The following is a 27,883-nucleotide window of genomic DNA, read 5'->3' as shown; positions in this document are numbered from 1 at the left end:
TTAATAGCTTGCTGGTATGTTATTTCACATGGAAAACACAACTGGCAGTGAGCCTTCTAACAACAACAACAACAACAGTAACAGTAACAACAACAGCAGCAATCACCTTCATGACTAATTAAAAGAGGGCTCAGTTTTTAAGAATAGACACATCTGTGCAGACTAACACTGGCATAAGTGAAATAGGGGACAACCACCAATCCGAGTTCCTTTGCCACACGCTCCCTCTCTCCATCGCATCACGCACATGGCAAGAGGCAAGACCCAAATTGCTGCACTCCTCCTAATGTGGATATATGCTGTGCAGTTGAACTAATGCAGCTCCACTGGCTGAGGCCTTGTTGTCTGTATACAAAAACATCTCTTTCTCTTTCTACCTCCACCCTGCTTTAGAAAACGGGGGGAAATGACCCTAGGAGAATTCCTGCTATTTCAAGGAGAACAAGTCCTAAAGGACAGCTGTATGGAAATCAAGTCTCAGCAAGTTCCCATAGAAAGTGCCCTAAGCAAATGGCACAGGGCCTTCTGCTGGCCTTCACAGGGAAGACCAGTCCCTCAAAATTAAGGGACTAAAGTATTAGAAGCCACGAGGACAAAGCCTCAGGAAGGGCTTTATGTTCTACAGAGTTGCACAAGGGGGTCCCGAGACAGCCCAGGACCGTGGCTTTCAAGGCTTCCCACCTCAAGGGACTCCATATTGGCTTATCTGCTGAGGACCCAATTTGTGTCTGGGACCCCTGCAATGTGAGAGGCATCTTAGGCCACACTCTCAGTTTGTAAGGGCATGAGGCAGACCTAAACTGTTGCCCCTGAAGAATGAACCAACCCCACATTCTGAAAAAGTTGTGGAAGGTTGGTCAAAGAGGTCGTGGTGAGGTTTTTTGACCGCTTGCCCTGCATAACTTACCCATCTTCTCACTGGGGAGCTCTTTGTAAGTTCTGAGGAACAGCAAGGTTTCAGAGAAAACTGCTGAAAATTACTGATCTAGAGCAACGTGGATTTCCTAACTTGCTCCCTTGGCTGCCATGTCACCCACATGGTGTCCAGGGAAGGAGGCAGGCCTTCCTCAAGCGGAGCTCGGGGGGCGAAGGTTGAAGGGGAGGGGGTTTTGGTGCTGCCCTGTGCAACCAGCTTCTACAGCCCAGTTGTGGCAAAAAGGAGGCCACCAGGGAGAAAGGTGCAAGAGCTACATTCATGGCTTGGATTCGTATCAAATGTTGTGCGGCTGTTTTGTGTGGAGAAAGGCGGAGACCGGTCCTGCTGAACCTTCCAGGCCTCTAAGGTGTGGCTGATGCTGGAAGCTCACTCCAAAACATCCACAGATGCAGAGGGCAGAGAATGGCAGTGGGGGCAACAAAACCCACGCTTTGGCGTTACTATCTTGGGATATTCAGGCACTGTGTGTGTGAGGTGTGTGTGTGGGAGAGAGAGGAAACTTCAGAGTCACTTGTCAGGACGGGGTGACCCATTCCCTCCCTCCAGTCCTAGAACGAGGCAGGCTAAGTGAGAGAAGGTGACGAAGGGCACAGTCAACAAGTGCCAGAAATAAGTGATGCCCCAGCAGAGAAAACGTGACTCTTCCTTCAGCAGCCAGGGCAACAGCCGGCCGCCTTCTGCAGCTCCCAGGAGGAAAGGAAAGCAGCCGGGATCCTCTTACTGAGCACTCAGCCGAGTGGGCCGGGGCAGAAATGGTGAGGGGATGCTTCAGGGTGCCTGGCTCTCTCAGATGTGTCCCGCTGGAGAGGCTGTATTTTCACCCAAGATTTGGCAAAGTTCACTGAGACGCTGCTGCATTTCGGGGACTCCGGCCAGCTGCTGCTGCAGGCGCTGCTTCTCCTCTCGCAGGGAGAGACGGGCTGCAGGGTCCAGCTTCTCAAAACGCCAGCCCCCCTCCCCGTCAAACTGCAGGAGGTGGGTGTGGTACTTCCTGAAAGGGAAGAGGGAAGGGCTGCTTGAGATGCTGGTCTGTGCTACGCTTTGCTCTGGGCCTCCCAGCAATCTCTCCACACCCCACACCCCCGTGCGCTTGGCCTGGAGCTCTCGCTGCTGCCCCTCATTCCTCGGAGTCCAGTGAGTGCCCTGTGTGTGGGTGGGGTTGGCATCCCTGCCTGCTCCTGGGGAGGGATCTTTCCGCTGAGCTGTCTCTGGGGGAGTCAGGAACAAAGCGGCTCTCAGTCTCCAGGGATGAGACTCTGATGCCCCCCTCCGCCCACACGGCTTCCTGCTGGGGACGTGACTCCCTGCTTGGGAGACAGCCAGGGACTGGAGGGGCGGTGGAAACAGGGAGAGATGCGGGGAGGATAGGAAGTCTTCTGGGGGCAGGAAAGGACAAGGTGGGCAGGCCCAGGCGCAGCCAGACTCTATGCAAGAACAGTCCCCTGTCCCTTTCACAATGTGTGCAGAAAGGAAGATTTTAGCAGGGGCATCCTCTGCTGTTGTAAAGCTTTAGTTTATTAAAGACACAGGACTTTTGGAGTTGGTGGGTTATTCTAGGTCCTTCTTCAAAACCCCTTTCTCTTTCCCTGTCCCGGGTTGAGCAAAGGGGCACCAGACAGGTGATCCACTCTATGGCAGCCTCTACTGGTCACAGAGGAAATGACAGGTCCTGCCTCCAGGCTCACTAATGACACAACCCTTTCCTACCCTATCTGGGTGGCAGTGCCAAGTGTGATGAGGTGGGAACCAGAGGAGGAAGGGGGTTCATGCAGTGGCAACTGAGGTTTGGGGGTATGATGAAAGCTGGGATGGGGAGATACTGACTGATACTGGGGGGGGGGTCTGGCATGTGGGGTGGTCTGGCATTCCAGCTTCTTGGGGAGAAAGGGGGGATATAAAAGCATGCACAATCACAGGGATAGGTAGAAGCAGAGTAAATGGATGTAGAAGTGTGGACAGATTCCTGGAGGCATTATAAGCCTGCCAGTCCACTTCTCAGCTAATGCTCAGATGGTTCCCCATCCTCCTCCTTCAATTCCCTGTCCCCTGTATGAGAAAGAGAGAGAGAGAATAAGGGGTGGCCCACAGGGACTCCTGCCTGGTAAATCAGGTATGCGAAGAAACTGCTCCAAGCGTGGCAGAGGTGTACCACCATGGAGACTGAGGGCCTGAGGAGGCACACTGCTGCAGGGATGTCCCCAGCCTTCCCTGCTCTCTCAAAAGCCCCACTCATGGGCCAGTGTGTGGCACAGCTGACTCCACAAACAGCTGATGGGCAAGAAGGGAGAAAACGTGTCTTCAAATGACTCCAACTAACCAACTAGCCTGGATGTCCTGGTCTTGTAGACAGGAAGCTCCCTGAGCAGAACAGGAGTGATCCAAGAGCACCCAGTACTGTAGAATCATTAAAGGGAAGCGGGACCACTAACTCGGAGGGAAGACCATTGGGAGCCCCATGGAAGAGTGAGATAGATGTATATAAAGTCCTTGGATCAAGGGGCTCCAAAGGAAGAAAGGCCAAAAGAAACATACCAAGCAGAAGACTGTGGGTAGAGCACAAAACATACCAGAGTGAAGGTCGGTGGGTGATCGAGAGCAATGCTATCCCAGCATCCTTTGCAGCTTGAAAGATCTTGCCTTCTACATCAATGCTGACGGCACTGGTGCACTCATCCAGGAGAGCGTACTTTGGCCTATGGAGGTAGAGCAGTAGCCCAAATGAGAGACCCCAAAGTGGCTCTTTGGCCAAGCCAGTCTGTACACGGCCACTCCTAACACTGCAGTCCTCCACCTTCCCCTCTGCACCTCCCTCCACAATTCCTGATCCAATCTGTGCCTCTTCCACCTTTCAGCTGTGATCCTGGCAGTATTTCCCAACATCATCCTTTTGGGCTGCCCCTGGTGTGACTTTCGCTGGTCTCAGCTTTGGTTCTGCTGCCTTTCTACTGACGCAAGGACACACTGCATTCCCATCCTCAGCTGGCAGCAGGATGAGCAAAAATGCAAGAGGGACTGCGAGAAAAGGGGTTGCGGGACTACAAACCCCATCTTCCCTGATCGTTGGCCATGCTGGCTAGGACTGATGGAAGTTGTAGTACACAAGGTCTGGAAAGCACAACACTGTGGCTAGTCCTCTGCTAGAGGGATTATGGTTGATTCCAGACAAACTGCCTCATTTCTTTGCACAAAGTTTGTGGGAAGGTTATGCAATATCTGCTGCTTAAATAGCACCCACCCCAATTTATTTGCCAAGAGGTTATACAAACATTGCGTCAAGGGAATCTTCTCCCCTGCTTCCCAGTGCTTTTTCCTGTCACTTTCCTTACTGAACCCCCCCCCCCTCTTTTTGAAGAAGTAGGTTTGTTGCACAAGACTGCCAAAGCCACTTTAATTGCTGTATGTGAATTTGCTGGAATGCAACTGAATCCCATGCACAGAATAGCAGCAGCGGCCAATAATCAGGCCTCTCACTGCACCTGTAGGCACTAACCTGTGGTAGAACATGCGGGCCATCCCCATGCGCTGCTTCTCGCCACCAGAGAGCACATCCTTCCAGTCGCTGACGGCTTCCCAGCCTGGCCCCGCCGTGGATGGAAAGGTAAGAGATTTCATTGGTCACTCAACGCGGATGGTGCAGCAGACCCTCCCATGCTTGCCCATTCACTTTCTGCTCCACACAGCCAGAGGCAAAGGAAGCAGAAATGACAATTTCCCTCCCCATTTGTCTCCCATGAATTAAAGATTCATGTGTTCTCTCTCTCTCTCATGCTCACCCCCCCCTCTCCTGGTTGCACCCACCTCCCTCACGCTGCACAATGTAGTTCAAGTTGACAATGCCCAGGATCCGCTCCAAGTCAGCGTCCGTCTTCCCTTTCCGTGCCATGTCCTCTGCAGTGTCTGGGTAGATCACCTGGTCTCGCAGGGTTCCCACGGACATGTATGGCCTACCATGAGATACCAAGCATAACATTCCTTGGTGTGCAAATATAGTAATATGACAACAACAACAATTTATATCCCACCATTCCTCCCAAGGAAGCCAGGACGGCAAACACACAAATGCTAAAACAACGTGGAAGATGGAGCAAGCTTGTTTTCTCCTGCTCTGGAGGGCAGGACTCAAACCAATGGCTTCAAGTTACAAGAAAGGAGATTCAAACTAAACATCAGAAAAGAACTTTCTGAAGGCAAGAGCTATTCAACAGTGGAAGGCTCTCCCTCGGGAGGTTGTGGACTCTTCCTTGGAGGTTTTAAAGCAGAGGCTGGATGGTCATCTGTCATGGATGCTTCAGCTGAGATTCCTGCATTGCAGGGAGTTGGACTAGATGACCCTTGAGATCCCTTCCAGCTCCAAAATTCTATGATTCTGTTTCCTTATTTTAACACGTTCAGCCCCATGAAGAGCAACCAGGAGTCTTAGGTTCTCTCTTTTTTGTTCCATTGTATCACCCGCCTTTCCCTTCCCTGCAGACATCTGAATACTGGTCCTTTGTACCTCTGTGGAATGTAGAACATACGATGTGGGGGTGGCTTGTAGAGGGTGCCTTCATATGTTGGCCAGAGTCCCCCCAGGATCCGGAACAGTGAGCTCTTCCCGCAGCCATTTGGGCCAGTGATAAGCAGGTGCATGCCCTCGTCCACCTGCAAGAAGGCATCAGAGAGCAGTGTGTCTGATTATTATTATTATTATTATTTTATTTATCACCCACCTTTTTTCCTGACAGGGACTCAAGGTGCCTTACAGATAAAAAAAGAACAGCTAAAAACATAGAGAGGTAAAAATCACTGAAAAACAATTAAACATTAACAGAATTAAAACTATATGTATAAATGTGTATTTTTTAAAAATACAATCACGTCAAAACAAAAACAGCACTGGGAACAGCAGTCAGTTCCCCAAAACTCACTGCAACAAGAACGTCTTCACCTACAGTGGAAAGACAGCAGGGAAGCAGCCAGTCTAGCTTCTCTAGGGAAGGAGTTCCAAAGTTGCCTGGGAGCAGCCACTGAGAAGGCCCTCCCTGCACCCCCTCCAAGTGTGCCTGTGAGGATGGCAAGACCAAGAGAAGGGCCTCCCCAGAAGATCTCAGAGCCCAGGCAGGTTTGTAGGAAGGAATACAGTAGTTTGGACCCATAAAGCAGCTCAGGACTGCAATAGCTCAAGGACCACTTCTCTTCATATGAACTGAATTGAACCCTGTGATCATGATGGGAGGCCCTTCTTCATGTGCCTCCTACACAAGAGGTCTGGAAGGCGGCAACATGAGAAGAGGCCTTTTCTGTGGTGGCTCCCGGTTTGCGGAATGCTCTCCCCAGGGAGGCTCGTCTGGCACCATCATTATAAATCTTTAAGTGCTAGGCAAAAACTTTTCTCTATAGCCAAGCCTTTGGCCTTTCACTATCTGTGGCCTTTTAGAAGTGGGTGGGATGCTTTTAATGCACTGTTTCCCTCCCCCCCCCTCAGTTTTAATGTATCTATGTTTTTTTTGTTGTTAATTTGGTTGGTTGGCTGGCTGTAAGTCGCTTTTGGTTGCCTTGGACCTGTAAAGGCCAGACTCCCCTGCCCCATCTCTCCTTGGCCTTCGGAGGATAGATTCAACTCCCCTGCCTTGGGAACCTGGCCCCACTCCCACCCCAAATGGTCCAGAACGTAAGAAATCTGTGATCTGCCAGCCGCTTTAGGCCACCTGCCAAGTGACATTACCCCTATGGTGCCCTGACAACTATCTCTGAGCCACGTCAGGCTTGCTCTCTCTCTCCCCACTCCTGTACTCTGGCCGATTTTCCAGCTCTTTCTATGCTCTTGCAAAATATAATAAAGAGAAGGCAGTGATCAAGGTCTTATCAGCTCCCCCCCCCAACACCACACCCCCTGCTCCTCCTACCTGACCTTGCAAAGTCAGCAGCACTGGCAGGGACTCTCCGTCCCACCCACCCCCTTCCCTCAACTTTGCTGCTTCATATCTCCTACCGACAAAAAAAGCTTGCAATCTCAGCCCAGCCTTATCTCCATCTTTCTTTTAACAACCCTGCTGAATCTGAAGAAGGTTCTTCCAGGCCTTCAGCATTAGAAACCTCTCAATGTTAGAACTCTGCCCTAGGATATATCTTTCAAGCAACAATACAGAACAGAATTCCAAGCAATAATACACAACAGGCTTAGCAACCAGTAGCAAAAATGGAAATGGGGTCTGCTCTGCTCCTGTGCCTTCATGAGCAAGTTGATCTGCAGAAATCTGCAAATGAAACTTCTCATGGCATTGGAATATAGGGATCAATGTTATCACATGCAAATTCCTGGATATCAGGCAACTGTTAAAGGCACAGCCAACTCAGCCAAAGTCTCCCGGCTCCTGCTCCCCGCTTTCAAACTTTGTTTTTTACCACTTACCCGAATATTGAGGCTGGTGACCACGACGTCTCCAGTGGGGGTGATGATGGGGATGTTTTCACAGACAATTCCATTGTCAACATCAACCACACGTCCTGTAAGCAAAATGGGGTGGGGTGGGATGGGATGGGATGTGAGGGGAAGGAAGGAAGAGACTGGATATCAAATCCACAATGAAAGACAGTGTTCCAACCCTTGCGAGAGTGAACACAGACTCAGCCGGAAGGGGGCAGCACACCCTCTCACAATCCTCCTCCTGTCTCCTCTCTTGCTCAAGCCCAAATTTAGACTTTGCCTGGGAATGGAGAAAGAATGCAAGGTGGGGCCCCTGTATCTGCTAAACATTGTTCATCTCAGTCCTCAGGATGGTTTGCGACAGGCCCCTCTCTGACACTGGATCTGCAGGGAATGGCTATGGCTCACTGGTTAGATTAAGGCAGTCTGCACATGCTCATGTGCACTCCTCCATTTGGTATTAACATGCACATGTTATATGTTTCTGGGAACAAAGCATGGCTTTCAGAAGAGGCTCCAGGACCCAAAGCCCTGCTGGTCTAATCCAGTCAGGCCAGGGAGAATGATGGGATGGAAAGGAGGGCTGCTGTACTACTGCAAACCAAATGGGAGACATAATTTTGACAGGTGCCACTTCATACAAAGTGGGGAACACTGTACCTGCCAAAACTCCTCCTCAGCCTTCAAGGCACAGGAGACAAATAGTTATCCTTCCACTGCGGTCATGTTATCTGACCCAATTGGAAGTCACCTTGCGGTCAGGTCAGAGGAGGTTCAGCTGGTATTTGTTTATGGGATGAAGCCAGGATAACAGGTGAGGAAGTGTATTAAGGATGAGCCATTAGCTGGTAGGGTTGCCAGAGCTGTCCCAACTTAGAGGATCCAGTGATAACCAACGGACATACAAACAGGCCTGACGGATCAGACCAAAGGTCTGTCTAATCCACCATCCCATTTCCCCAATGACCAGCCAGATAGATGCCCCTGAGAGGCCCACAAAGAGGACATGAGGGAAATGGCCTACTCTCAGCAACTGGCATGGAGAGAGCCGCTGACCCTGGAGGTAACATATGGGCATCATGCCTTGCACCCAGCAGCAGCCTAATCCTCCCTTATCCACCTTTAAAGAAGGTGGCTGTCCACACATCCTGAGCAAGTGAATTCCTGAGCAAGCAATTTCACTGCTTATGTGCTTGGGGAAGAAGCACTTCTGTCCCGTCAACTAGCTTCACAGGATGATTCCAAGTTCTAGAGTTGTGATGAAGGGAGGAAAATGTGTCTTTCTCCATGTCACGCAGCATTTTGTGAACCTTAGGCATGTCCTACCTTATTCACTTTTTTCCTGAACTGAAAAGCCCCCAGAGCTGTAACATTTCCTCCTGGGCAAGTTGCTCCACCCACTGATCACTTTGGATGCCCTTTGCTGCACCTTTTCCCGAACTAACAATGCCATTGAGGCAACAGTTTTGTAGTGCAGGAGTGTGGAGTCTTTTTGGCCCAGTGGGCTAAGATGTTTATTTCCCCAACCCCATGAGCCAGCTTTGACAGGTGTGTGGGGCCACCCATCTGCCAATCATCAGGTGCAAGGTGGGTGGAGGAGTCTGCAGGACTGACGTCTCCATTCTCCAGCTGAAGAGTGGAGGGTTCAACACTGCTCTCTGCAGGGGGCTCCTTTGCCATCATATCCCACCCACCACGACTAACAGAAACAGGACCTATTGTGCAATGTTGTCAATAGATTATGCAAAACATATCAGGGAAATATACTTAACTTGCATAATTTATCGAGGGCACTGAATTTAAGCTCAATTTAAGCAGGTTTTAAAAAAATAAAAAATGAACAGAATACCCACAGCCCTAGCCTTGTCGACTTGCAAATTTCAACTCTGTAAGTCACTTGAGCCATTTCTTTTGATAGAAAGGCAAGATAAAAATCTAATGAACACGCACAAAACAGAATTACCAGCCCAGACTCTGGCCTAGAACTGTACATTTTAATAATAGCCAGGGAAGCTGTTGTCAACAGAGAGTAAGGAGCAGGTACAATGCCTGCTCCCACGATGTGATAGGCTGCAGGGTGAAGAGATGGAGAGAGGTGTAAAATGTGAGGGCAAATACAAGAGGAGGTGAACTAGCTTTGGGACAGATGGAGGTGATGCTGGAGAAAGAGAAGGGTTTGGTGGAAGAGAGAGAACAAGAAAAGAAGCAGGACACCAAAAAAAGAAGTAAGAGCGGACACAGAGCAGCAGAGAGACAAAACTTACAGGCACAGACTCTGGATTCACAGACTGCCCACTCCCCAACTAGAGATGGGCAACTGACACAGCCATCAACTCATCAAAAGTAGTTTGGGGTTGTGTTTCCTTTGTCTTTCCATTTACCCATGCTTTATAGGTTAGTTGTCCATAGCATAAAGCAGGTGTGGGGAACCCTTGGTCCTCCAGATGTTGCTGAGCTAACCCTCCCACTGTCCCTGGCCATTGGTCATGCCAGCTGAGGCAGATGGCAGTGGCATGGGGGGGCAAAGGTTCCCCATTTCTTGGACCAAGAACAAAATGTTGCAGTGCAGTGCTCCCTATTCAGGATTCCCGCCACTCCATCTTTCCATTTTTACCTCCCAAGAGACAGTCAGCATTAGGCGCCCACTGAACATGCTCAGTGTTTTCGCATGTCTTTCTCTAAAGGTTCTTTTGTAGTTCAAATGGCAGTGTTCCCCCGAGTCTGCTGATGCCTCCCTCTTGTGCATGGGCAATACTATATTGGCTACATAAGGACTGGCACTCCGAGAATTGAAATCACTATTTGTCTGTATAGGATGTTGCTCAAGCATCTATTGTGCTATAGAGCAATTGCCAATCTGCCTCTCCTTAGCAGTTACTAAGGGCTATGTGCATTACCCAGGAAAGGAGGGGAAAGAAAGTAGATGCACAGTCAAGCAGGCAGGATGTGATGGCCTGGGATTCCGATTCAGAGGCTGAACCAGAGAATCCCAGCCTGCACAGGAGTCCCCGCCTCCAGGGCCGGCTGAACTGGGGCAGGGCCTTGATTCTGAAGCGCCTGCACCTGTGCCGGATCCTCAGGAGCAGGCACCAGGTGATCCCACTCTGGCTCCAGAGGTGGTTGAGGACTCAGTGCCTGAAGGTGAGTCTCCCCCTGGGCCCAGTAACCCTTTAGCCTCTCCTGAACTGCAGAGGCTCAGGGCAGAGGCGAAGGGAACTGGTTTCTCCCAGGAGGAGTGCTCGCCTTAAGGCCGAGAGGCGGGTCTCCTAGTGGCCGGGACCGCCCCTGGCCTCAGAACAGATAAAGGCCAGTTGGCCCGGTCCCAGGTTGTGGGAGCAACGTTGTTGTTGAGTACCTGTTCCTGCCCGGACCCAGACCTGACTCTCCAGTGCTCCTGTCCCCGCCCGGCTCCCTGCTTCGGACCTCGCCCTGCTCCTTGTGGACTGATTCCAGGCTAGTGACCCAGGACCGGACTTTGACTACGCCAACGGTAACCTTCCCCCCGGGATCAGCACACAGGAGACAATCCTGACTTGCTGGCAGAAAGGCCTAGTTCTCACCGAGGTGGTAAAACATGCATCCGGAATGTACCACTTTAGATTGTTGGTGTAAGAGCTCCCTTGAAAAGTCCCCTCCATATGAAACATGTTTTTTAAACCTCCACACAACCCTCCCCCCCCCTTGTTATCTGGGGGAAGCCTTCCTCCTGACATGCTGCCTTTCTTTATTTTGGACTGTACAAAAAAAAAGTAACTAAAATAAAGCACTCACAAGTAACTCCCCTGCATGTTGTAGTAAGAAAAAGCAGGAACACAGCTGAGAGAACCCCTGGCAAGATGGCTCCTACATGGTTTGTTTTGTAATGAAGTGCCTTCAGTCATGGGAGCCCCTACCTGCAATTCGAAGTGCTATAGCCCAGGCCCAGGTTTACCAGCTCACTGAGATCTGACGTAAGCTATGCAGCTGTCTCTGGGTTCCTGTACTTGGCCGAAAGTCCCATTGGGTTTTATGGGACTTCTGAGTAATTGTAAATAAGATAACCATCTTGGTTTGATCCTTGCCACCACGTGAACATCATCTCTTGATCTAGCAAGATGCATCTTGCAGTTATCAAGCCAGCAGCAGTGCAGGTGTGCCATGTCAGCCCAATACAGTCTGGAGCTGAAGGCCTTACCTTGGATTTTGAGCGGCCCTTCTACCCGCACGCCATGCTTCATCACTCTCCCAGCATGAGCCTGACCCTCCTCAAGTTCTCCAGGGCGCCGGAAGTTGCAGGCTTTCACCTCTTCAAACACTTGGAACATCTCATGTACGCGAGCAGTGTACCCGGCCAGCTCCGTCACCTGAATTAGGAAGCAGCAAGTAACATACCTTAGCGCCAGAAGGGAAACACAAAGCTTTTAGGGATGGAGTTGGGATGTTCTTGGTAATAGCCAACATTAGTCTTACTGAGAGTAGATCCCATTAAGTCCACTGATATCCATTAACTCACAGAGTAAACCCATTGATGTCAATGAGTGTTACCCAGAGTATCCAGCATTGGAAAATCACTCCAAGCATACAGGTAAAAACAACAATCCCATAACAATCACTAATATTACAGACCTTCTGGCTTCGCTCCAGGCTCCTGAAACCAGCTCAGTCTGTCAAGTTTTATTATGCCTAATTACTCGGAATTCCCATATAGCTCAATGCTCCTTTCTGATTAACGGATATAGAGAGCTGCCACATACCAGGTCAGACTCTTGGTCTCATATATGTAGCCCATTATTGTTGGGCTTGCAGCTCTGCAAGAGTCTTAAATCTCAGCCTTTCCCAGCATCTGATCCTTTTAACTGGCAATGCCAGGGACTGAACCAGGAACATTCCGCATGCAAAGCATCTGATTGACCACTGAGCCAAGGTCCTTTCCCAAGGTTGCAGGAGGTTGCTTCAGCAAGCTTCCCAGAAGGAAACATTTCCAAAGGCAGAGTTCCCTAGGAAGTTCCTGTGAGTAACCACTGGCAGTTTCTCTCTACCTGGGGCACACAGTTGGCATTGTTAGGAGGATGCCATTAGATGGCAGGGCAGGGCAGTGTGTGTGTGTGTGTGTGTGTGTGTGTGTGTGTGTGTGTGAGAGAGAGAGAGAGAGAGAGAGAGAGAGAGAGACTAAACACATTTAAGTAAGTTTCAAATCTCTTTAACTGAGGGTCCCAGATGTCTAACCAGGAGTTTCATTGGCCCGTTTCAATCAAAGCATACACTATACCTTTAAAGCACATTCTTTCTCTCAAAAAATTATGGGCACTCTAGTCTGTTAAGGGTTGCTGGGAAATGTAACTCTGTGAGGGATAAACTACAGTGCCCAGGATTTTTGGGAGGAGAATAAGTTCCTAATGTTCTTTAAAGGTATAGTGTGTAAAGAACCAGAGTTTAAATCAGGTTTAAAGACCAGTCATGTGGAGATTCCCTTAGAGTGTGTGATGAAATAAAGGAAATACAGTATGCTCTGGTCCAGGAAAGGGCAGATTTGTGGAATATACATTGCATTTCCCTAGAACCCTCAAGCTCCACCGATTGGAGCCTGATTTGGAATACATGTACTAAGAATTAAAAAACATGGTGCCTTTGAGCAGCTACTGAACCCAGGGAATTGTGTTGAGTTATCAGAACTGAACTGAGTTCACAGTTCTTCCATGTAAAAAATCTACTCCTTGTTACTCCAGCTTTCTTCATTTTAGAAGTCTGGTTGGGAAGCAAGATATGTCATTTTGTTGCTGCAATTATTAAACAATTGGGAGTCACAAATCCCTGCAGAAATACCGCACTAGTTCCAGATCCACCTTATGCTCATTCCTATTCTAGACCAGGGGTCAGCAAACTTTTTTAGGAGGGGACCACTTCACTGCCCCTCAGACCTTGTGGTGGGCCGGACTACGCACGCGCGCACACACACACGGAACAGAGGGGTATTCTCTCTCTCCCCCTCTCCCCCCCTCCCCTCACTTTCCTACCTCCTCCGCCACTCTGCCTGCGATTGGGAGCCACCGCTGGCGCTGCCTCTCCTTTCCGGGCCAGCTTTCCCAGGTGCCAGGTGGCGGGGCCAGCAGGCACGCCAAGCTTCAGCCAAAGCCCCCTGACGCACCCGTCACGATGCCCACAGCGCAGCCATGGATGGAGAGGCTGGCGGGCGGATGGCGAGGCTTTGGATTGGCTGGCACCAATCAAAGCCCAGCTCCCATCCTCTGCAGGGCAGGGAGAAGCCAGGAAGAGGCACCGCCATTGTGTGTTGGGGGGGGGGGCGGAAATGGCGCCCGAAAAAAATTGCAAAAAAAGGCACAGTCCAAACAATCACACCAATCCAAGTGGTGATTCCAGGATCCAGAGGGCAATTGGGCCTGATCCAGCCTGCGGCCCTTAGTTTGCCGACCCATGTTCTAGACAGATCCTATGCATAAGTCTTACCAAGTTCAAAGGGAATTATTCCCAAGAGTGTGTACATAGGAGGGCAAAATTAGATGTTTGCTTTGAACCATTTGGTCTGTTACAGATCGAAACCAATCCCACGAAGTATTAGAGCACTGCACTAGGTCAAAGATCATGCATGTGGGTGTTGGAAAACATGATCGTGTAAGGCAGAATCTAGGACGCTGATGTGCAACTGGGAACTGATGCCAGGACATTGTGCTCCCAGGTCTTCCAACCTTCTGGGTGTGGGCTGTGCCTTGCAGAGATGTGCAATTTTAGGATTTCCCCTCAGAGGAAAACAGAAACGGCGTGGCTTATTCCCTTCCTTCAACTGATAATCAAACCAACCCAATTCCTTCTGGGTCAACCCAAGCAGCCAAGCTGCATCCGTACCTCTTTGTAAGAAGAGATGACTCTCTCTGTGGCATCAGCTGCTGCATTCAGTAGACTCCGTGCTGTGGTGAAGGCTTCGGTTCTCAGGCTCACCAGCTCATTCTCCTCCATGTCCAGCGCAGCTTGCTTCACTGCCTCAGGGTCTGGCATAGGAGGGGAAACAGACATGGTCAGCAGAAACTCCAAGGACAACATCTCTACCCTCCATTTTCTAGCTCCACAGCTGTTTTTAGGACCTGAGTTTGCCTGGAAATCACATGCTCTCACCTGGAATCCTTTCCCTCTGGCCAGGAACACTTGCCTACTGATTACTTCCTGCATGAATGAAAACATAAGCAGGGGACTCTGAAACTCCCTCCTCCCAGCATCACTGGCATTGGTGAAACCTCTCCCGTAGGCATTTGAGGCATTTGCTTCTAGGCACAGGAAAAGGCTCTTTAATTCTCTCTTGCACCCTTGGGGTTAGCAAAGATGTTCTAACAGAGTTCTTCCCTTAAATATTTCCTTTGTTTGCCAGATTTATTTATTTGGAATACTTATTACCTGCCCTTCATCATATGTCCCAGGGCAAGGTGCATTCCAAAAATCAATGAAACAAATTCGAGCAGCATTAAGCTAAAACCATACTTGAAAACCATAGCATTAACTTAACAATGGCAAAACAGCTGCAGCGACACAGCATGGGGAAAACGGTTATTCTATCTTTAACTTCCACCTCCAAAGGCCTGTGAACAGGTGTGTCTGCTGGAGGGTCTGCAATGTTGGGGCCAGACACATGTCGGAGGGGAGGGTGTTGCAACACCCCCCTTGTTCTGCCACCCCTTAAGTTTCACCTGGCAGTGGTGCTGCAAACAGGGCCTAATGTCAGGAACATATGGTGACAGAGCCTTCCTTGTTGTAGATGTGGGTGCTGGAGGAAGGAGTAGCTTAAGTAGCCATTGGCCTGTCTCTTGGCTAACATGGGAGAAAGCAGCGAAGACATAATATAGGTAGCGGAGGGGCCCTTGGTAGCAGATGCTACAGCTGCAACCAGATTAGGAAATCCCTGAACAGCCTGTGCTGGATCACTGGACCTTCAGTTCCTATTCTAACTGGGCAGGTCCTAGAGAGTGAGCTAACAAAGATCCTCTTCAGACTTCAAGGAGGAGGAGGAGGCATTGGCGAGGGCAGGGACAGCTCAGACACCCACAGCGAAAACAACAAAGAAGGCAACAAATCTTCCTGGGATGATCAGCCTTTCGGTTTCTGTAATACCTTTACATTTAACCATCAAATATCTGTATACGGTAATTAGATTTAAACTCAGGAAGAGGAACCTGATCACCTACTGCTGATCCTGATGGGTCATTTCACCAGAACTTTGAGCAACAAGAGAGGAAATTGCCTTCCAGAAAGAAAATTGTTGCATAAGGCAGCAGGGCTCTAGCCTAGGCTTAAGCCTAGACATTATAAGATTATCAGTCTGACAACACCCTTCATGTCATTCTAGGTATCATTACTCAAGAAGATATATGGAACAGGTGAGCTGCCGACCTGCCCAGCAAGTTATCATTGACGAAATCAGGATCACACACACAGGGTGAATTAATAATAATAATAATAATAAATTTTTATTTATATCCCGCCCTCCCCAGCCGAAGCTGGGCTCAGGGCAGCTAACAACAATAAAATAATACAACATTCTAAAATCTTCTAAACATCCTAAACATTCTAAATACTACATCCCATGTAAAGTTTCACTGTGAGCTGTCTGTATAATCTGCTACCACTCCTCTCACTTCCACCATAAGTGGAGCTCTTGCAATTAACACAAGGACACCTGTTGCCTATAAAACTAAGGAGGAAAAACAGGGTCTCCTCTTCACACTTCCCCAGCTACAGCCGTTTTTCAAAACCAACATCTGTGTTCAGTGCCATAGCTAGCGATTTTCATGCGCAGTGAAGATTTCCAGTTCTGTACACACAAAAACAACTGACCGCAGGGAGAGTGAAGAATGGTTGTGGACCTTTAAAAGCAAAGACCAAGGACTAGGAACGCAAGTATCTTCCAAAGAGGTGCAAAACAGCAAGAAAGGGTGCAGCTCCAAACTAAAGCAGTGGATGTGCAGGGCTTAACCCTTTCCTTACCTGCTACTTTCAACCTTCAATCACCTTGTTATCATCTCCTGCCCCAGTTCAATCTAAGATTCTGCACATTCATTTACTGTGTTATTCAGGAAAACAGCTTAAATTTTCTTCCACTACCTGAAGCTTCTTCTCTAAATCACACAGTCTTCCTGTCACTTTGAAGCTGTTTTGAATGTCCTGACCCCAGACTCTGCCAAATGTGTAATTCAACCCAAAGATTACAGCCACTTCCACATCTTCACTGCTCAGACAATCTGTTCCTGCAAGGGGGGCGGGACTGGAAAGATGTGGCTGAGACAGGGGCTGCCATGTCACATCTATCCTGTTTTCTTCCCTCTCTGCAATTCTGTGGTTATATGTACTTCACTGTGGCAAAACTGGCAAGCAGAGGGCCAAGGAGAATCTGCAGCAATGCCTAGTCTGATGCCCTGCCTAAGCCTCTTAAGCAAGCTGGTATCGGGCACTTCATCTGGCATCTTGAAAGCATTCTCAAGTATCACCTGCCAACAAACAATTATTTACTTTATTACTATATCAATAAGTGACACCCAACATGCTCCCGTCACCCTGTTGTTCCATTCTAATTACAAAAATTGCTTCCACTCACCTGTCTCAGAATAGCCAGTGGCGGTGATGATTGGCACAGCTACCATGACCAGCCCGGCGGCACTCCACACGTACTTCATGAGGAACTGCTCCAACATGACATACCAGAGCCTTTCTAGGAGCAGCACGTTGATCTGGGAGGCCAGCTCACGATAAGAGTGCCGCAGAAGGGACAACTCCACCTGGAGAGGAGGCCAGGAGACATTATGGCATTCGGCAGGGTGATGAGATGTTTATTATTTATCATTGGTATACGGGTGTATCCCCTATGAGGTTCCCAGGTCTCCCATCCAGACTGCGACCAGACTGCGACCTGCTTAGCTTCAGTCAGGTAGCTGAAATCCCACACCCTTAGACTTTGCCTTAATGCAGCTGCTGAGATGGAGGGCATTTCCATATGGCTCTAATTTCAGAAGAACTGCTGCTTTACTTCCAATGTTTGGAGTTTAATTAAGAACCAAAGAAGAATCCTGCTGGATCAGGCCAATGGCCACCTAGTCCTGCATCCTCACAGTGACCACCCAGATACCTGCAGGCTGGACATGAGCACAACAGAACCTGAAATTCCCAGCAACTGGTATTCAGAAGCAGTACTGCCTCCCATTGTGGAGGCACAGCAGAGCTAGTAGCCATGGATAGCCTTCTCCTCCATGAATTTGTTTAATCCTCTTTGAAAGCCATCTACGCTGGTGGCCAGCACTGCTTCCTGCAGGAGCAAGTACTATAGTTTGACTAAGAGCTCTGTGAATGAGTAATTTCTTTTATCTGTTCTGAATTCTTCTGACATTCAGCTTCATTGGCTGTCCATGACCTCTTGTCATCTAGGCAGCCCAGGACCCCCAGACATACTGCCCAGGCTTGTGCCGGCCCAGGGAGGTCACTTTGGTGGTGCTAACATACTGGTTTGATTTCACCCCCAGAGGCACACTCCATTGTCTCAAGACAGACAGAGGATCACAACAGCTCCACTTTTCTCATGATATACATAATTTTATAAACTTCTATCATGCCACCTCTTAAAAAGGGACGTGGGTGGTGCTGTGGGTTAAACCACAGAGCCTAGGGCTTGCCGATCAGAAGGTCGGCGTTTCGAATCCCCACGACGGGGTGAGCTCCCGTTGCTCGGTCCCAGCTCCTGCCAACCTAGCAGTTCAAAAGCACGTCAAAGTGCAAGTAGATAAATAGGTACCACTCCAGCGGGAAGGTAAACGGCGTTTCTGTGCGCTGCTCTGGTTCACCAGAAGCGGCTTAGTCATGCTGGCTGCATGACCCAGAAGCTGTGCACCAGGACCCTCGGCCAATAAAGCGAGATGAGTGCCGCAACCCCAGAGTCGTCCGTGACTGGACCTAATGGTCAGGGGTCCCTTTACCTTTTTTAAAGATGACTAAGAGGTGGTAAAGGTAAAGGTACCCCTGACCATTAGGTCCAGTCACGGACGACTCTGGGGTTGCGGCGCTCATCTCGCTCTGTAGGCCAAGGGAGCTGGCGTTTGTCCACAGACAGCTTCCGGGTCATGCGGCCAGCATGACTAAGCCACTTCTGTCGAACCAGAGCAGCACTCGGAAACGCCATTTACCTTTCCGCAGGAGCAGTACCTATTTATCTATTTGCACTTGACGTGCTTTCGAACTGCTAGAAACTAAAAAGTTTCAAATGCTACCAACTTTCTTTGTCTGCTCCCTGGAGGCCAGAGGTAGCATTACCTCTTTGTTAGAGAATCTGCTTCATCTGTGCACATGTGATGAAAAGGTTCAATGGTTCAAAAGCAGCCACTCCCACCAGGTGCAGTGCTTTTAGCAGCAGACTGACCTGCATAAATAAGGCAGGTGATGCTTTGCTCATTCCTTTATCTCCATGTCAGGAAAAGTTTCCTTCTTTACTGACCACCAGCCAGCTCTTAAAAGGCACTTGAGCAATTTCCACAAGAAAGAGGCAGAAGGACAGTTTGGTTCATTACATGTGTGTCTTTTTTCAGGACTACAGAATTAAGGGACGACTGACATATGTGAATGAGCCATTGCAGTTCTCTGCTGTCATAGACAGAACTCTTAGAGAGTTTAACTCTAAGATTTTAACCAGCCCTGTCCTTAACAGCAGCTACGGCAGCAGTTTCCACCCCCATGACAAGAGAAGCCTCATCTACATATATTTGCCCAATCAATGTGCTGTTAAAGACACAGCAGCAAGGGCAAAAAGAAAAAAAAGTTGGGTCACTGGTAATTGTCAAGTGATAAGTGCTCAAGTGATGTACCTGAATATGTGAACTGACCCTAAGATTGTCCCTCCTTTTCTGAAAGGGAGGAGAAAAGAGGTGTAAAGTAATCTCAAGGATAAAAAGTAGGGGGAAGATTTCTAAAATTCAGTTGTTCTAATAGCACAATCCTATGCATATTTACTCAGAAGTAAGCTCTAGTGGTTGCAATGGGACTTGCTTCCCAGTAAGTGTGGCTTCCACTATCTGTGTGACTACAGAAATAGGAAAAGTACTATAGCAACACACACCCTGAACTTTGGGTTACAAACTGAAAAGCCACATTTTGAATAAGGAGTCCCAGTTCCAAAACCAGCCTTTACTAGCACTTCACTGGTGCTAAATGGTTTGTCAGGGTTTTCATCACATAGATGCAGGGATGCAGCAATACAACACAGTATTTGCATTCATGGAGTAATGGCCAGTGGCAGTGGGGAGCCAGGGGGGCTATGGTTCCGGGCACAAAATTCTGAGGGGGTGGCCTCCATACAGCCACCAGCTTCTGCAGGGATCCCTATCCTGGCAAAGGCAGCAAAGCAGCCTGTCAGCGGGTTGCGCCACTGCCACCCAGGCACATCCTGGAAGGCCCTGTCCCAGGCTCCCTGTCCTTGCCTGCCTGCCTGCCACCCGGGGTTTCTGGACCCTGGAGCCCAACCTGGCCTTGCCGCCATGTCCCTGGCAGAGGCTGGCAACTGAAGAGGCTCCGTCCACCTTCCTCACATTCCTGAGGCCATGCCACCCTTCATTCTCCAGGCCATGCCATGCCAAGGCCTCACTGAATGGCTGCCCGGCCAGTGCTTGCTCATTGTGCCACGCTCCTTGGACGGCAGCAAGAATAGCCCAGGTCCACAGTGAGTGGATGCAGATGGAGGGAGGGTGACCCCAGGGCAGCCCGACCCAGCGCTCCTCTCTGCAGGCATTGAGGGGTGTTGCCCACAAAGGGTCATGTAAGCCAGCTGGGCTCCCTCCTGTGCAGGCAGGCAGGTGGCACAGCACAGCCCCGTTTGGTTCCAGTGGCATTGGTGGCTTGCCTGCCCCAGGCGCCAGCAACCCAGGCTACACCACTGGCCAATGGCAGCTTTTAATTAACTACTGGAAGGTCAGGCTGTGGTGCTAATACCTAGTCTTCTCCTTAGTTCTCTGCAGTTGAAATTGGGAAATTGCTCTGTCCCTTCATCTCTGTGGTACAAGCCCTGTTAGCCTCACAACAGCAATTCGCCTGGTGTTAAATCTGACTACAAAAGTGCTAGTTCAGCCGCACTGGGACAGGGAGCCTGGATTGCACCAAACCAAATCTACCTGTGACTCCCAAATTATGGAATGCTCTCCCCAGGAAGGTTTGCCTGGCACCTCCATTATACACCTTCAGGTGCCAGGTGAAAACATTTCCCTTCAACCAGGCCTTTCGCTGATTGACATCCGATGCTCTTTTAAATGTGTTGTGGGAGGGGGGATTATTGGCTTTTTGTTGTTCTTATTTTTACTATGTATTTTTTGTTTTTTATGTTGTAATTCTATGTTGTGAACTGCCCTTAGATCTGCAGATGAAGGGCACCATACAAATTTAATAAATAATGGTAATAATAATAAATAACACCCTGAAAAAATACAGGAGGTGCAAAGGGGTATGAGATACGTAATCCTGCACCAATACCACAACTTTAATAGGGAGGCCAAAGTTAATGAGTACCAAGGCAGGAAGGTCAGCATTTCCTGTTCTCCACTTACTAAAGCCATTGAGGTGACAACGAACAGATCTTGTCTCAAAGAGATGGGGATGGGGTGGCTACTGTTTTGGAGTCACAGTCCTGCTATTCTGACAATGGCTTTCATATGGGAGTAGTATTTTTGTCCTATGCTGTGTCCCCCACCCTTCCAATCTGCTGTGCAAGACTGGTGGGAGGCCATCTTATGCTGAAGAGCCACAGGTAGGTAGACTAGTGGAGGAGGGGGCAGCTGGAGGCACAGCACAAATGCACCCAATAGCCCTAAGAAAACCCTGAACATTCAGTGATAATTGTCTTAAACATCACAAGTGGTGACACAATTCAAATGTCATCATGACTAATACTGGTCATGCTCCTTTTTCCTAAAGGGCAACTGCTGCTATAGACTTTTTGTCTGAGGTGTGTGCATGTGTGCACAAATCTACATGGTTCTAATAAATGTTTAAGCACAAAGGCTGGCCCCATTGCTGTATTTCTGTGTGCGAATGTGACCTACAATTACCCTTAATTTGGGAAGGATGCCAAAGGTAGGAGAGTTTTCGGCCTTGGAATGTTCCTGACACAGCTGGGCTGGAATGGAGAGGGGCGACTGCAGTGTACATGTGATAAAAATGACGATTAACTTCAGTCACCATCGACCTCAGTATAAGAGCATTCCCCCCCCGCCCCCCACCCTCACAATGATTCAGAAAACAGGAAGAGCCTAGATCCCGATTCCCAGCTCTCATCTGTTATATGTTATCTGATCCATTGCTTTTCCAAATCTGGGGATCAGAAATGGTGTCTGATAAACACACTGCAACTGCCGTCCAATCGCCTCCGCTAGGCAGTGCAGGAATCCTTAAGTGCCACACTTGGAAACGCCTGGGGCTGTTTTGACGGTTGAGGCAGAAGTCAAGCATGAGCAATAGAAACCAAGAAAGGTTTCTATGGAAATTTAGACTGGTGGAGGATTACTGAACATAGACAGATTTGAAGCTGGATAAATTCAGGTCAGGGCCTCAGCCTTGCCCTCGGACAAATTCAAGGAAGAAGACTACAAAGAAAAGGAAGTAAACAAGGGTGCTGGTTTCAGCTCTAGCTTGTCTCTCTATAAAGCCAACTTCACTTCCACCGGCCGAGGGCCTGGCAGGGACAGCTGCCTCCGTTTCAGAGCTCAGGGGAAGAAGAGAAAGTGGAAAGACATATAACAAAAGAGGGTGGGGGTAAACTACCCCTCTCGTGTTTCTCCAGTTCTACTACACTATAATTTCCTGTCCGGAAACCCAGGAGTCCTGGCTTCCAGTAATCCTCCTATCAGCTGATTCCTGCTTTCCTCCCAGAGAACCATGGCACATTGCCCACTTGCTTTACCTTATGGCCCCCATAGAAAGCAATCTCTTCCGAGTTGGCGACCACCCGGGAATGCATGTAGCGCAGCTCCCCTTTCCGACGTGCCTCTTCAGCCACCAGCTGGCCAAACTTTGGCGAACAGGCACGCAGCACCTTAGCAGTGACGCAGACCACCAGGCCGGCAATGACCGAGGGCCAGGCTGTGTCGGCTCCTTTCGATCTGGCCGAGCTGAGCAGGGTATAGGAAGTGACAATCACATCCAGCACCGGCTTGGTCAGGTTCGAGTAGAGGTGAGCCACGGAGTTGGCGAAGGCCACCAGATCTTCCGTGAGAGACTGGTCCGGGTTGCGCAGGCGTCCGTCCATGTTGCTGACGCGGTAGTAGGTCTGGCCCTCAAAGTAGAGCCGATAGGCATGGTCCGCTAAACGTCCGCGGAAGGCCAGGCTCAGCTGCCCTTCTAGGTATCGAATGGCACTGTTGACAAATGTGGCAGGCAGGGCAATGAGCAGCCACTGAAGAAGCTGCCACGTAAAGTCATGCGGGTTCTTGCGGACGATGCAGCGGGCCAAGCGCCCGTCCAGCTGGGCCACGTAGACCGAGAGGAAGGTGCGGCTGGCTAGGGCGGCCGAGTGCAAGGCCAGGAGCCCCGTTTCACGGCACAGTGGCCCAGGGAACAGCAACCTCAGCAGGCGCAGCAGGCGGAAGAAAAACACCCTGTTCACCCCAGGTGGCGATGCTGCCACCTCATCGGCTGCCCCCCACTTGGAGGCTGGCTCTTCAGCACTGTGGTGCCCTGCTGAGTTGGCATTCACTTGGCGGTCAGAGGAAACCCAGTGTCGCCGCAGGACTGGGTACAACTTCTTGGCTCCATACGCCGCCACCAGGAGTGCCACTGCCGCTCTTTTCGCTGTGACCCCCTGGGCCAACCTGGCTGCCACTTTGGCTGTGGCAACTGGCATGGTGTCCCTTAGGGTGGGGTGGGGGGCACTGCCCCTTGCTCCTGGCTTCCTCTCTGCCCCCCCACCACTCCTTCTCCTCCTCCTCCTCCAGCTCGGGTGCTCTGCTCTCTGCCTGGCTGTGGCAGGGCTGGCTGTTCAGCCAGAGTCCGCTCTCACCCCACAATGCCCAACCCTCAGCCTGACTAGGTGGGAGGGGACTGAGCCATGGCCATCCCGTAGAACCATAGAGAAAGCCTCAGGGCACCATAGAGAGGACGGCGGCAGACGGGCGCTCCTCAAGGCAGCCACGAGGGGGCGCCTGGAAGAATCGCGCGCCTTTAGCTCTTTCGCTCGCTCGCTCGCTCGCTTGCCTTTGCTCTGCCTTTAAATCGCTCTAATTCGGAGGTTTTAGACCCCGCCAGAGTCCACTGCACCAATCGCACTCACCTAGATAGTAAATACAGTATGTGTCCAGGCGTTCCTCTTAAATCCAGAGGTTTTTTGTTTTCTTAACCCATTATTTTGGGGTTGGTTGATCTGACGCATCCATCATTGCAAGCAATGGCGCTGTGGCTTCTGAAAAAACAACGGATGATTTATTTTCTAATTAGAAGACGCCGAGGAGGAGCATGTTTACTGCTTGCAACTCCCCGAGAGAACACAGTTATTGCGTGCTTAATTAATAATAAGTACATGCATGTAGATGACTTTAAAAGTTTGACAATAAAACCTGATGTAACACACGAGGTTAAGAAAATATTTTTGCCATCAGGAATCTCTGTTTGGAAGGTAGGGGTTGGGTGAGAAGGGGGTACTGTTGGATGTCGGTTTTGTTATTTTGAAAAACCAGTAACATATATAGAATATCTTTTTAAGCAAATTCTGTGTCCTGTTGAGGGTGGGGTGTGTGTATGAAAGAGACAGGAGCCCTCCTGGTTCAGGACCAATGGCCCATCTAGTCTGGCATCTCGTTCTCACTGTTGGCCAGCCAGATGCCTACCCACAAGCAGGATCCGAGCACAAGAGCACTCTCCTCTCCTCCAGTTTTCAGCAATTGGTACTCAGAAGCATTGCGCCTCCAGCATTGAGGCAGAGCACAGCCATCATGGTGTGTGGGAGAATGGAAATTGCATTGCGTAGCGTTGTTAGATCATATCAAAAAGGCTTTCTATTGTGGGTTCCAGATGTTGTTGGAGTTTTAATTTCCATCAGCCCCAGCCAGCATGGCCAATGGTAAGAGATAATGAGACTTGTAGTCCAAGACCATATAGAGTAGGGATGGGCAACCTGTGGCAACCCTCCAGACCACCAGCTCCCATCGTCTGTGGTCATAGGTCAACCAAGTTCCAGTGTTTTGGAGTTGTAGTCTAAAATATATGGAAAGCACCAGTTTGGGCAGACTGTTCAAGGCAGTTACTGGGGTACCATTTCAAGCGCAGGGAGCAGCTTCCAACAAAATGGAATTTCACTTCCTTTCATGCCCTGGAAGATGCACAGTTATGGATGCATATTGAGAGGAAATGTTTTGGCAGCATCAATGGTTTCGTGAACTCAAGAGATAATGGACATGGTGAGTATGCTTGTGTATGAGGAGAGGATTAGATTATTTTGCTAGCTCAGTAATCCACCTCTACTCAAGTTTGAACACACCAATACTTTAAGTCTTTGCGAGTTCCTAAACTATACTCTGAGGTGGCGCTGTGGTCTAAACCACTGAGCCTAGGGCTTGCTGATCGGAAGGTTGGCGGTTCGAATCCCTGCGACAGGGTGAGCTCCTGTTGCTCGGTCCCACCTCCTGCCAAGCTAGCAGTTCGAGAGCACATCAAAGTGCAAGTAGATAAATAGGTACTGCTCTGACGGGAAGGTAATCGGTGTTTCTGTGTGCTGCTCCGGTTTCACCAGAAGCAGCTTAGTTATGCTGGCCACATGACCCGGAAAAACTGTCTGTGGACAAACGTCAGCTCCCTTGGCCAGTAAAACGAGATGAGCGCCGCAACCCCAGAGTCGTTTGCGACTGGACTTAACTGTCAGAGGTCCTTTACCTTTACCTTTAAACTATACTCTGCTCAGTATGTTAGAGTTTCTATAAGAAATAGACAATCCAAAAGCTTAAAGAACTGCTAGGTGTACAAAGTTCAGAGCTGGCACCATAGAGATAAAAATTAGACTCTGTCCTGATTGTTATCACTGCGGGTTCTTTAATTTACCCCTCAAATGTCTTTTTAATCTGAAGGAGCTAAAGGTCATAGTTCTTTTAGAGGAAGGAGCTGAAGTCCTCAAAACCCCAATGTCAGCAAAGTCCTGAAGTTTTCCCACCAGCTGCATGCAGGATCCCCATGGATGAAACCCAGCCCAAGGTTTGTGATTAAGCCTCAAGATCTTTCAGTTTGCATTCTTTACAAAACAACTGCCTGGGATTTCACAATAACTCAAAAGGTTTCCATGACTTCATGGCATGTATAAATTTCACAAAGCAATTATTTGTTGATGTCATGCTTACATTGCATCCTTATATAACCAAAGGCTAGGAAGCAAGAATGCTGCTATGAGCATAGACCCCATGACAAGTTTCACAGTAACAGCCACATTAGGATCCAATAAAACATTCCTTTCAGGCTTGCTGCTAAACTGAGCTAGCCATGGTGACCGGAGGAGAGCTGGTATGTCCTTGGTGATCAGTCTGCTCCTTTGGCCGCGATGCTTGCAAAGTCTGTTTGACTACATGCATAGCAGCATCGCTGCTGCAGAAGCCAGGTCCTCAATGACTGGGTACTCTGCTGTAACTATGGTTGGTATTTGTTCCGATTAAGCCAAGGCAAGGTGCTGCACACACAGCAAGTGCTCAAGAGCACATATGCAAAGTGGCTGGTTGTTAATATGGCAGAGGTAGAAAAGGGGCAGGTATTGTGGCAATGCTCAATTGAGTGCAATGCACCAAGCATGGTCATGCACCTGCTTCTCTGCCAGAACCCAGTTCCAGCTCCTTTTGGAATCCTCCCCACAGCAAGAATTGGAAACCAGTTCTTGAAAAGACAATAAAGTAAAAAAAGGGCAGAACTAGAATCTCCTTTTCACTGCAGTGCTTTGACATAAACATGCCTTCCACCCCGCAAAGGAGTGTTTGGCTGGCCTGGAGGAGCCAGAAGATTAAAAAGAACCCGGGGATGTGGAGTTTGGACTGTTGGCTACTGTATTTCCACGTCTCTATCTTTGCACGGAAGAGCCTATCCCCTGCGAATGGGAACCTGAAGTCTCATTAGCCTGGAAATCACTAAGGCCACTACCCTTTGGCATTGCCATGGCAACCGAGGTTTCCTGTAGTGTCATGACAGTTGCTCTATTTGTTACTACAGAGATAAGAAAATGTAGAGTAACACACCATCTAAACTAAAAGTATAAAATTAAATTGACAGCTGCCATTGGGTCAGAGGTGAAAATTCCTTTTGGTAATTAAACAGTAGCAGCCAATTCAGTTTAATGAGATGAGTGCCAATAAAAGCTCTGTTCTTTTTCAAGTACCAGAAACAGAAACCTGACTAGAACTGCATCCCCTCCATCTGTTCCTGGTCACCTTTCCACTTAAAAAAAAATTTAAAAAAATTAAAAGATTTTCTTGTTTTACAGAAGTAAGTGTAATGTCTCTCATATTTTTTTCCATGTAACATTTTTACAAATCCGTTTCATTTGTTGAGACATTAGGGGGAGGGGGAAAAAAAGGGGTGGAGGGAGGGAAGATGGGTGGGGTCGGGTGGCAATGTTCCTGTTATGCTTAATGTATGTAGGGTTTGGTGTCAGCGTTGCTTGTGCTGTTCACTTGTGTTCCTTTGGTGGTGAAAGAGGTTGGGGTTGGCCTAGGGTGTGGTTGTTTGTTTGTGATTGGCTGTGGTGATCTTTGTTTTCGTGTGTGAGTGGGGTGGGTGGGTGGGTGTTTTGGATCAGGTTAGCCATATTGATTTGTATGCTGTTGGTGGATTATTGTCATTGTCCTGTTGGGCTGTGTACGTGATAAAGGGGAGCCATACCAGGGTAGAGGCGTCTTCTTCTGTTTGTCCCCGTGTCAGTTTCAGTTTATTGGTTAATTTTCCTAGTAGGGCTGTTTCCCATACTATTTGGTACCATTGGTCCATGCTTACTCCTGACAGGTCTCTCCAGTGTCTGGTTATGGCGTTTCTGGCTGCTGAAAGTAGGTGGGTTATGAGTTCTTTGTGGTGTAAATGGGCATTGTTGTCTTGGAAGATGTTTAGTAGGGCCAATTCTGGGTGGTGTCTAATACTTGCTGAGTTATTTTACATATTTCTCGTGTGGTTGTTTTCCAGAATACCGTATTTTTCGCCCCATAGGACGCACCGCCCCATAGGACACACCTAGTTTTTTTGGGGGGAAATAAAGAAAAAAAAATTATTCCCCCCCCCCCAGGCGCGGGGCTGGCGCGGGGGAAGCCCGAGCTTCCCCCGACCCCAGAACAGGCTGCTGCCTGCAAGTCTTGCAAGCCCGGCGTGCGAGGCTTGCGCACATTTGTCCGAAGCATGGGGCGTGCTCCGCAGCGCGCCCCGTGCTTCGGGCTGCAGCCCGCAAGCCTTGCGTGCCCGGTGGGACCTCCCACCAGGCGCGCGAGGCTTGCAGATAGCTTCCTGAAGCCTGGAGAGCGAGAGGGGTCGGTGCAGCGAAAGCCTGCATTCGCCCCATAGGACGCACACACATTTCCCCTTCATTTTTG

General features: G+C 49.3%; 1 protein-coding gene across 1 annotated transcript; it reads right to left on the bottom strand.

The window, feature by feature from the left end:
• Positions 1 to 23,408, bottom strand: ABCD1 (ATP binding cassette subfamily D member 1). The gene is made up of 10 exons (XM_081845780.1): positions 22,249 to 23,408; positions 16,918 to 17,098; positions 14,184 to 14,326; positions 11,518 to 11,686; positions 7,329 to 7,423; positions 5,433 to 5,578; positions 4,736 to 4,881; positions 4,428 to 4,512; positions 3,505 to 3,630; positions 1 to 1,928 (listed from the first exon to the last, which is right to left on the bottom strand). Exons 1-10 carry the CDS (start codon positions 23,185 to 23,187, stop codon positions 1,724 to 1,726), a joined length of 2,235 nt encoding a protein of 744 aa, XP_081701906.1. The 5' UTR covers positions 23,188 to 23,408; the 3' UTR covers positions 1 to 1,723.
• Between the last annotated feature and the right edge of the window lie 4,475 nt (positions 23,409 to 27,883).

This window comes from Podarcis erhardii (genome assembly GCF_964252035.2).
Source record: "Podarcis erhardii genome assembly, chromosome: 17".
NCBI classification, from domain to species: Eukaryota; Metazoa; Chordata; class Lepidosauria; order Squamata; family Lacertidae; genus Podarcis; species Podarcis erhardii.
This window is presented reverse-complemented; position numbering and strand designations above follow the sequence as displayed.